The sequence below is a fragment of the Taudactylus pleione genome, unplaced genomic scaffold (genome assembly GCF_031769625.1).
Source record: "Taudactylus pleione unplaced genomic scaffold, aTauple2 ptg000862l, whole genome shotgun sequence".
Classification (NCBI taxonomy): Eukaryota; Metazoa; Chordata; class Amphibia; order Anura; family Myobatrachidae; genus Taudactylus; species Taudactylus pleione.
Window position 1 is genome coordinate 2,785,661 of NW_028285264.1, and position 12,017 is coordinate 2,797,677.

Genomic DNA, 12,017 nt, shown 5'->3' on the forward strand with positions numbered 1-12,017 from the left:
ATTTCATGTCTTAGGGCCCGTAGGAGAATAGCGCAAACACTTTCATGGGCGATTCTCACCCACACAACTGAAACCTAAAACTGTAGGTGCTGGAAAGTCTGCTCTGCATTCAGAGACAAGGTTATACATCGCTGCCCCTGGGCTCAGTCATACGTAGGAACTGGCTTTCTCTGCACTTCCTCTAATGTTGTACCCAGTGTAACAGCCGGTGATTAATGTCCTGAGCACTCATGGCTGTGGTCTACGCTGACCTGAGGTTTGTGAGATCAACCCACCAGGCAGGTTAGTACCTATGTAACGGTTACTGGGAATTAATAGATAATGTTGGGTTTTTTCTATAAGAACTTGTGGGGTGATGGGGAATTTACTTGGTGTCACCCAACAGACATCAGTAAGATTTGGGCTGTGAGAGGGATGCAGAAGGAACAAAGATATAACTCAGTGAAACTGGACTGATTGCAAGAAACTGTTAAAAGGGTTAAAAACCTCTGCCAAGGCTGCTACCTCCCTGCGCTATTCCCTATACACATCTGCCAAGGCTGCTAACTCCCTGAGCTATTCCCTATACACATCTGCCAAGGCTGCTAACTCCCTGCGCTATTCCCTATACACATCTTCCAAGGCTACTAACTCCCTGCGCTATTCCTTATACACATCTGCCAAGGCTGCTAACTCCCTGCGCTATTCCCTATACACATCTGCCAAGTCTGCTAACTCCCTGCGCTACTCCCTATACACATCTGCCAAGGCTGCTAACTCCCTGCACTATTCCCTATACACATCTGCCAAGGCTGCTAACTCCCTGCGCTACTCCCTATACACATCTGCCAAGGCTGATAACTCCCTGCGCTATTCCCTATACACATCTGCCAAGGCTGCTAACTCCCTGCGCTATTCCCTATACACATCTGCCAAGGCTGCTAACTCCCTGCGCTACTCCCAATACACATCTGCCAAGGCTGCTAACTCCCTGAGCTATTCCCTATACACATCTGCCAAGGCTGCTAACTCCCTGCGCTATTCCCTATACACATCTGCCAAGGCTGCTAACTTCGTGCGCTATTCACTATACACATCTGGGGACTTAGCAGACAGAGGGTAAAGTGTAATAAGCCCTGGACTCACAAATGTTCAGATTTTTGGATGATTTTGCAGAGGGATTTACAGCAGATTATTTTTAAAGGCAAAACCAGGTTGGTTTTGGTTTTAGAAAAGTTGCCGCTTTAAAAGCTGTGGCAAAATTATCCAAGAATCAGCACTTTTGTCAAATAGGGACCTATTACACTTGGGCCTGAAAGGTTTTCCTCATTTACATTTGTGGATATTACTGTAAACTAAAGATGTGCGCGGACCTCTTTGTTTTGGTTCTGATTCAGTTTTGGATTCCTTAATAAAATCAATAAAATCAATAAAAAACAAACAAACTATAAAACAGCTAAAATTATGTAATTTGGACCCGTTTACCTGCAATCCAAAACCAGAGGTCATTTTTTAAAATCTGAGTTCTGAATTTACTGCAGACCCAAACCGGGCCTCGGTTCTTCTCGAACCCCCAAAGTTATTTGAACTGGGACTCGATTTGACTTGGATCCATTGAGTTTGGTTGTGTTCATATTTCACTGAACTGCCCATCTCTACTGCAACCAGGGGTTTGTCTGCAGCAAATGTATTTATTAACAGTTTCTTATATAGCGCAACATATTCCGTTGCACTTCACAATTGGAAACATTAATAGAACAAAACTCGGTAATAACAGACAGATACAGTCAGGTGCATAAATATTGGGACATTGACAGAATTTTCATATTTTGGCCTCTATTCACCACCACAATGGCTTTGAAATGAAACAAACAAGATGTGATTTACCTGAAGACTTTCAGATTTAATTTGAGGGTAATTACATCCAAATCGGGTGAACGGTGTAGGAATTACAACGGATTCTATATGTGCCTCCCACTTTTTAAGGGGCCAAAAGTAATGGGACTATCAACTCAAAAGCTATTTCATGGACAGGTGTGGGCTATTCCCTCGTTATTTCACTATCAATTAAGCAGGTAAAAGGTCTGGAGTTGATTCTAGGTGTGACATTTGCATTTGGAATCTGTTGCTGTCGACTCTCAATATGAGATCCAAAGAGCTGTCACTATCAGTGAAGCAAGCCATCATTAGGCTGAAAAATCAAAACAAACCCATCAGAGAGATAGCAAAAACATTAGGTGTGGCCAAATCAACTGTTTGGAACATTCTTTAAAAGAAAGAACGCATCGGAGAGCTCAGCAACACCAAAATACCCGGGAAACCACGGAAAACAACTGTGGTGGATGACAGAAGAATAATTTCTCTGGTGAAGAAAAACCCCTTCACAACAGTTGGCCAAATCAAGAACACTCTCCAGGAGGTAGGTGTATATGTGTCAAAGTCAACAATCAAGAGAAGACTTCACAAGAGTGAATATAGAGGGTTCACCACAAGATGTAAACCATTGGTGAGCCTCAAAAACAGGAAGACCAGATTAGAGTTTGCCAAACAACATCTAAAAAAGCCATTACAGTTCTGGAACAACATCCTATGGACAGATGAGACAAAGATCAACTTGTACCAGAGTGATGGGAAGAGAAGAGTATGGAGAAGGAAAGGAACTGCTCATGATCCAAAACATACCACCTCATCAGTGAAGCATGGTGGTGGCAGTGTCATGGCATGGGCATGTATGGCTGCCAATGGAACTGGTTCCCTTGTATTTATTGATGTGACTGCTGACAAAAGCAGCAGAATGAATTCTGAAGTGTTTCGGGCAATATTATATTCTCATATTCAGTCAAATGCTTCAGAACTCATTGGACGGTGCTTCACAGTGCAGATGGACAATGACCCGAAGCATACTGCAAAAGCAACCAAAGAGTTTTTTTAAGGCTAAAAAGTGGAATGTTATGCAATGGCCAAGTCAATCCCCTGACCTGAATCCGATTGAGCATGCATTTCACTTGATGAAGACAAAACTGAAGGGAAAATGCCCCAAGAACAAGCAGGAACTGAAGACTTTTGCAGTTGAGGCCTGGCAGAGCATCACCAGGGATGAAACCCAGCCTCTGGTGATGTCTATGCGTTCCAGACTTCAGGCTGTAATTGCCTGCAAAGTAGATTTGCAACAAAGTATTAAAAAGTGAAAGTTAGATTTAGGATTGTTTAGTTTGTCCCATTACTTTTGGCCCCTTAAAAAGTGGGAGGCACATATAGAAACCGTTGTAATTCCTACACCGTTCACCTGATTTGGATGTAATTACCCTCAAATTAAATGTGAAAGTCTGCAGTTAAATCACATCTTGTTTGTTTCATTTCAAAGCCATTGTGGTGGTGAATAGAGGCCAAAATATGAAAATTCTGTCAATGTCCCAATATTTATGCACCTGACTGTATATAGGTAGGAAGGCCCTGCTCGCAAGCTTACAATCTATATGGAAATAGGCATTGATACAAAAGAATAGGTGCTATATATTGCATTTTGGTCCAGCCAGAATGCACAGTTTCTTGGTGGGCTGTATGATCCACTCACACAGGAATGTCAGCCAAATATCAGGAGGATATGAAAGAAAGACAATGTGTGAGGTTATGTGTGGACTGTGAGAGGGGATGTAATTAAATATGGAGGCTATGAAGGTTATGTTGGTGTTTCTGGAATCTCATAACCTTGTCTGAATAGGTGAGTTTTCAGGGAACGCTTGAAGGTTTGGCGGCTAGAGGAAAGTCTTATTGTGCGTGGTAGGGCATTCCATAGAGCAGATCTTGTGCTGAGCGGAGATGTTTGGTTGGGAGATATTTTTAAATGAGTGAAGAAATATAGGTGTGGTTTGGTTAATAGCCTTATGTATAAGTAAAAGTAGTTTGTATTGAATACAGTAGAAAACTGGTAACCAATGGAGGGACTCACAGAGCGTGGCAGCAAATTAAGAACATTTGGCGAGGAAGATCAGCCTCGCAGCTGCATTTATAACGCATTATAGTGGCGAGAGCCTGTTCTTTGGAAAACCAGTAAGTGTAATGAATCCCAGGGAGATTCACTTCAGAAGTAGGCAATTATTGGAGTGATGGGATCAACCATAGGATTGTGCAGTTGTAGTCCAAGGCTGGAGTAGTTGGACAAGGGGGAGACTTGTTGGTCACATAGCAGCCTTGAGGACTGAAGATACTTGGCAAGGATCGTGACCTGGTGGTCTCATAGTAGCCTTGAGGGCTTGAGACACTTGGCAGGGTTGGTGACCTGGTGGTCACATAGCAGCCTTGAGGACTGGAAATACCTGGCAAGGATGGTAACTGAATGGTCACATAGCAGCCTTGAGGGCTGGAGACATTTGGAAAGGATGGTGACCAGGTGTCACATACAGTAGCAGCCTTGAGGGCTGGAGACACTTGGCAAGGGTGGTGACCATATGTCTACAGAGCAGCCTTGAGGGCTGGAGATACTTGGCTAGGATAACCACAATGTTAAGTCCACTCAGACACTGCACTGCGGTTTATGGCACCGGGAAGTGGTGTGGCAACTGTGAGATGATGGATCCACAATACAGTGGAGGTTGTCACAGTGTAAGGCTGGAGACCCTCAGACACTGTAATGCAGACTGTGCCACCGGAATATGATACGGCACTGAGAAGCTGGAAGCATGGACCCACAGACGCTGCAGTACGGACTGGGCCGCCGGGATGTTTTTCGTACCAGACACAATAGACTCTGGACTGGAGACGCTGAAGGATAACAATGAAAGATACCAACTCTATGGAACTGGAAACACATGTAAGATGCTATCACTGGCATCGGAGCAATGCATCAGCAGGAAAGAAAAAAGAGGAAGAACCAGTCCAGTCCCAGCAGAGATGCTGTACAGCCAAATGGGAGGACTTCATGAGTTGATAGTGTGGTGTCTCCGTCTCCCAGCAGCCAACCAAGATAACTGCCAGGAGCACCATTGTCCAACAAGATGCGGCAGCGGCTTGTGACAGTAAGGAGACTGTTGCAATAGTCAATGTGGGAAATAATGAGTGCATGGATTAGAGTTTTTGCAGTGTCTTGTATGAGATATGGTCGAGTTTTGTATATGTTTTTTAAATGTATGTAACATAATTTTGAAACAGATTGAATGAGGGGAACAAAGGATAATTCAAAGTCAAGGATGACACCAAGGCAGCAAGCTTGTAGGGTGGGGTGGATTGTCGAGTTATCAACAGTGATAGAGATATAAGGTTGGTAACTACTATTGGCTGGTGGTATTATGATTCATTCAGTCTTGGATATATTAAATTTGAGGTGGCGAGATGACATCCATGATGAAATGCCAGAGAGACATTCAGTGACGCAGACCAGCACAGATGGTGACAATCTGGGGAGGATAGGTAGATTTGAGTATTGTCCGTGTACAGATGATACTGAAATCCAGAAGAGCTGATTAGTTTGCAAAGATTGTATTTAGTTATGAGACCAGTGGCTGCATGGCCGCTGGTCTAAATACCGACAGTGTAATCCTGGCAAGGGATTTAACATAAGTGTCAAAATACCGATGCCTATGTTAATCCCGATGCCGGAACCCTGACCCGCGCCATCTCGATTGTCGCTAATGAGTAAGTATTACATTTAGCCTGGGGATAGGGGGGTTTGGTTTAGGGACCCCCGGGGGGAGTTAATGTTAGGCACCCCCCTGGGGAAGGTTAGGGTTATGCTAGGGGAAGGGTGGGGTTAGAGTTAGGCACTAGGGGGGAGGTTAGGGTTAGGCACCCCCCCGGTAGTGTTAGGTTTAGGGAGTGGAGAGGGGGGGTTAGGTTTAGGGAGTGGAGAGGGGGGGGTTAGGTTTAGGGAGTGGAGAGGGGGGAGTTAGGTTTAGGCACCCCTGGGGGGGAGGTTAAGGTTAGGCACTAGGGGGGAAGTTAGGGTTAGGCACCCCTAAGGGAGGGTTAGGGATAGGGGGGAGAGGGTTAGGGATAGGGAACATACCTGTGTCGGGATCTCCTCCGTCAGCCATCTGCTGTTGGGATTTGAACTGGCGGCTAAACAGCCACTGGCATTTCAATCCCATTCCTGCCAAGAGAGGTGGTATAGATTGAGAAAAGCAGAGGGCCTTAGACTGTAAATAGTCTTATATCTGGGGAAGTCACTTGGAGTACGAGACTTACACCACTGACATTATCTGAGAGTTTTTGTAGATGCCTTGCTAAGTTAGAATGCCATGGTTGACATCTACGTGGAGTGTTGTGGGTAGCAGGAGCTACTTCATTGAGTGGTTTTTCTAGATTCTGGTTCAGGTGTGATGCAGCAGTCTCAGGAGAAGTGAATGCAGAAATAGGTGAGAGTAGTTGTCGTAGAGAGGTGGATAGTTGTTAAAATTAATAGCATTAATATTTCTTTGGGTTTGAGGAGGCTTGGTTGATTTCAATGACATAGAGGTTGACGTAATGGAGGAGAGTGTGCAGGTGATGAGGTTGTGATCTGAAAGAGAGAAAGGAGCATTAGTGAAATCAGAAACTGAGCATAGTCTGGTTAATACAAGATCAAGGCAATGGCCATCCTTATGAGTAGTGGAGTCCATTGGGAGAGGCTGAGAGAGGAGGTTAGAGAGAGTAGATTGGAGGCATGAGGAGATTGTGGACTGTCAACAGGGATATTGAAATCATCCATAATGATGATTATGGAGATGTCAAGGTAGGAAGTGAAGGAGCCAGGCAGAAAAATGTTCCAGAAATTGTTGGGGTGGCCCAGGTGGGTGATAGATAGCAGCAACTCATAGAGAAAAAGGGATGAAAGTCCTGATGGAATGTACTTCAAATGATGTAAATGTGAGTGAGGGTACCTGTGGGAGAACTGTGTATGTGAAAGATTGGGAGAGTAATATTCCTACCCCACCTCCTTTACTGGTACCAGGCCTGGAGGTGTGTGTGAAATGTAGGACACCGTGTGAGAGTGCAGCAGGAGTGGAGGTGTCTGATTGTGTGATCCATGTTTCTGTTATTGCCAGAAGGTTGAGGTTAGTTAAGATAAAGAGATCATAGATGGATGTTAGTTTTTTGCAAAAAGAGCGTGCATTCCATAAGGCACATGTTAGTGGCTTGGAGGGTGAAGGGAGGCATGTGATGTGTATGAGGTTAGCTGAGTTTATATTCAGTTGTGAGTAGGGCATGTGGATAGAGCCTGGATTTGGTGATATGTCACCAGCTAATAGAAGCAGCAGGAGAAAGAGATAAATATAGTTGTGGGATTTGTAAACCAGATTTTTATGGTGACAGGTTGTGGATGTTATTGTCAGTGTATATAGATAAGTAAAAAGCTCATGTGTGGTCACAAGAAGGAAGTAGATTATACGGAATCGGTATTCCCGGCAGCGGCAGCCCGACATCAGCAGAGTTCCGAGCAGCGGCAGGCCGACAGAGCTGGAAATCCCGAACGTTGATAAGTAAGTATTGTCTAACCTAACCTAACCCCCCTAACCCTAACCCTCCTTAGGGGTGCCTAACCCTAACCTTCCCCCCAAGTGCCTAACCCTAATCCCCCCTCTAAGTGTCTAACTCTAACCACCCCCTTCCCCGCTGCCTAAACCTAAGTCCCCCGGGGGGGTGCCGAACCCTAAGTCCCCCCCCAGAGTGCCTGACCCTGACCCTCCCTCCCCCTAGCCTAACCCTAACCCTCCCGGGGGGTGCCTAACCCTAAGTCCCCCCCGGGAGCCCTAAACCTAACCCTCCCCCCCGTGGCTGTCCGCTCGCGGCGCCCGGCATCACTACGATTGGGATGCCGGGCGCCGGTCTTCCAGCATCGGGGAAATGCCGGGCGTCTACATCTAGACACCCGGCATGTCACCTTTGCCGGGATATGACAGTCGGGAAGCCGGCTGCCGGTATTTAGGCAGTCGGCTTCCCGATTGCCTACCGATTATACCGCTTTTACACCTAAATCCTGGGTCTGACCCAAGATTTGGAACACAGTTCAAAAACGGGTCACACCTAGGACAGACCTTTTCTACTGAGGTGCCAAGCTATATTATTCCCGGATCAGCGCCATTGACACTGCACACGGGTATAGTGGAACATTTCTTCCAGCGCTTGGAGATGACTTAATCTAACTGCAGGACAGCACCATAAGGTACATGTAGGGAATTATAATAATTAGTGATTATGGGCCTTATCCAGAAATAATTTGGATAGAAGAATATAAATGTCAACAGCAAAAAGAAAAGAAAAACTGCACCTCAAATGTGGAAATTAGTGTCAGATGGCGGCTAGCTAGGGGGTAAACCAATCCCCCTGATGGCAAAAATTGCCTATAACATGAACCAAGTAAGACAGCGCCTATATCTGAACACTGTAAATTCAAACACTAAACTTAATTGTAAAATAACATTTAATAATAGCACCAAAGTAGCACAATAATATATATATATACTCTAGTAATCATATACCAAGAATAAAGGCAATAATTGCTGTGTGTCTTATGTAAAGTTCCCACAATGTTTCTATAAGTTTGTTTTTTTAAATGGAGCAAATAGCTAGCAAGTGTCCCCTAGAGCCCCAGTGGGTACTCTCATCGCAATACAGTCTACAACGCTGCAGTGCGCTTCACTCCTGTTAAGAGACTGCAATAAGGCAATCAGTCCCTCTCCCACCTTGCACACATATAAATGGGGGTTTCCACTTTTGGAGTCATTTAAAAGTTGCCCATTAGTGAATCCCATGATCTTCCTGTGAACCCTGAACTAACTTATATTGAACAGGTTTGAGTCACCCATTGATACAGAGGTGTAACTAGAACTTTGTGGACCCCATAGCAGAATTTTGAAGAGGCCCACAATCTCTTTACAACACTTGCTTATTTTATGCCTCATTGCAGGTCTCCCAGTTCACATTATATCACAGAGTGCACTCAATTTACATTACACCACACAGTGCCAACAGTTTACATTACAGCACACAGTGCCCTCAATTCACATTATATCACACAGTGCCACCAGTTCTATACCACACAGTGCCACTAGTTCATATTATACCACATAGTGCCAACAGTTTACATTATATCACATATTGCCAACAGTTTACATTATACCACACAGTGCCTGCAGTTCACATTATACCACACAGTGCCAGCAGTTCATATTATACCACACAGTGCCCTCAATTCACATTATATCACACAGTGCCACCAGTTCTATATCACACAGTGCCACTAGTTCACATTATACCACATAGTGCCACCAGTTCACATTATACCACACAGTGCCAACAGTTTACATTACAGCACACAGTGCCAACAGTTCACATTATACCACACAGTGCCCTCAATTCACATTATATCACACAGTGCCACCAGTTCTATACCACACAGTGCCACTAGTTCATATTATACCACATAGTGCCAACAGTTCACATTATACCACATATTGCCAACAGTTTACATTATACCACACAGTGCCTGCAGTTCACATTATACCACACAGTGCCAGCAGTTCATATTATACCACACAGTGCCCTCAATTCACATTATATCACACAGTGCCACCAGTTCTATATCACACAGTGCCACTAGTTCACATTATACCACATAGTGCCACCAGTTCACATTATACCACACAGTGCCAACAGATTACATTACAGCACACAGTGCCAACAGTTCACATTATACCACACAGTGCCCTCAATTCACATTATATCACACAGTGCCACCAGTTCTATACCACACAGTGCCACTAGTTCATATTATACCACATAGTGCCAACAGTTCACATTATACCACATATTGCCAACAGTTTACATTATACCACACAGTGCCTGCAGTTCACATTATACCACACAGTGCCAGCAGTTCATATTATACCACACAGTGCCCTCAATTCACATTATATCACACAGTGCCACCAGTTCTATATCACACAGTGCCACTAGTTCACATTATACCACATAGTGCCACCAGTTCACATTATACCACACAGTGCCAACAGGTCACATTATACCAGGTTACATTCGCCCAGATCACATTATATGACACAGTTCCCCCAGGTCACATTATACCACACAGTGCCACCAGTTCACATTATACCAGGTTACATTCACCCAGGTCACATTATATGACACAGATCCCCCAGGTCACATTATGTGACACAGTTCCCCCAGATCCCATTATACCACACAGTGTCACCAGTTCACATTATACCACATAGTGCCAACAGTTCACATTATACCAGGTTACATTTGCCCAGGTCACATTATATGATATAGTTCCCCCAGGTCACATTATATGACACAGTTCCCCCAGGTCACATTATATGACACAGTTCCCCAGGTCACATTATACCACACAGTGCCAACAGTTCACATTATACCAGATTTCATTCGCCCAGGTCACATTATATGACATAGTTCCCCCAGGTCACATTATATGACACAGTTCCCCAGGTCACATTATATGACACAATTCACCCAGGTCACATTATACCACACAGTACCCTCACTTCATATTATGTCGCACAGTGCCCCCAGCTCACATTTTATCACACAGTGCCACCAGTTCACATTATACCACCCAGTGCCACCAGTTCACATTATACCACACAGTGCCACCAGTTCACATTATACCACACAGTGCCAACAGTACACATTATACCACACAGTGCCACCAGTTCACATTATACCACACAGTGCCAACAGTACACATTATACCACACTGTGCACATTATATGACACAGTTCCCCAGGTCACATTATACCACACAGTACTCTCACTTCATATTATGTCACACAGTGCCCCCAGATCACATTATATCACATAGTGCCAACAGCTCACATTATACCACACAGTGCCAACAGCTCACATTATTCCACACAGTGCCAACAGTACACATTATACCACACTGTGCACATTATATGACACAGTTCCCCCAGGTCACATTATATGACACAGTTCCCCCAAGTCACATTATATGACACAGTTCCCCAGGTCACATTATACCACACAATACCCTCAGTTCATATTATGTCACACAGTGTCACCAGTTCATATTATTTCACTTTGCAGGTACCCCAGTACACATTGGTGGGCACCTGCTTACTGCGCCCATTGACCTTGGTTACTTTTTTCTTCCCTTGTGCTGAATGCAATACAATGTAAGATGGAGGGCTGGTAGAAAGGGATAGTCTACAAGTTACTTGCCTTTGTCTACTGTATCCAATAAATACACACATCATGGCAAGTAGTTTGTAGACTGTGCCTTTGTATTTTCAATACTGTGTTGTTGCCTCTTCTTATCATACTATTTAGTACTGATGCCAATGTGAGCTGGGTGCAGAAGAGAGTGGCCCTGAATTCAGGCCCCACATGCCGCTGGCCCCATATCATCCACTGTAGTTACGCTTCACCACATCTATACTTGGCTGCCATGAGTAGAGAGTTTTGCCTGTTCTTGGTAAGCCACACACACACACTATGGTTATTTTTTAATTGGGAGCCAATTAACATAAGGAAGGAGTGGGAGGAAACCGGAGCGAACAAAATAAACAAATGCAAACACAGGGAGAATATATAAACTCCACACAGTTAGGGCTGTGGAGGGAATCAAACCCACAACCTCAGTGTTGTGAGGCAGTAATGCTAACCATCACCCCATCCGTTAGTCTTCCTTCTTCAGGATCTCGTCTCCACTTTCTATCCACCACTGAACTGGCCTACCAAAATTTGCAGAATCAACACAAACCGCCACTAGGGGGCGGAGCTATAATGTGGTGAGACATGGTTGGTTCACCATGGCTGGCTCTGATTGGCCGCTGGTCTGCAAGCTGTGGTTAAATTGTGGATGGCTGCAATGGCACTAACTTTGACTCAATTGCCTCAGCATGCTGTTACAGCAACCAATAAGGCATACTATATGTATTTCCACAGCAGCTGGAGAGCCCAGGGACTTAGGGCCTGATTCAGAGCCGCTCGTAAGCGGCCGCTCGTTCACTCCGAGCGATGTTCGCATATCGCACATCTGCGCATGCATATGGGTTTTTGTACGC

At 44.7% G+C, this 12,017-nt stretch overlaps 1 protein-coding gene across 1 annotated transcript in view; it reads left to right on the plus strand.

Moving 5' to 3' along the window:
• The first annotated feature begins 202 nt into the window (after positions 1-202).
• The window catches only part of LOC148474246 (uncharacterized), a 424,182-nt gene continuing 412,367 nt past the window's right edge, over positions 203-12,017 (plus strand). The window contains exon 1 of the mRNA XM_088458892.1: positions 203-282. Within this exon, the coding sequence (XP_088315018.1) occupies positions 231-282 (52 nt within the window). The 5' untranslated portion in view covers positions 203-230. The remainder of the gene's footprint in view (positions 283-12,017) is intronic.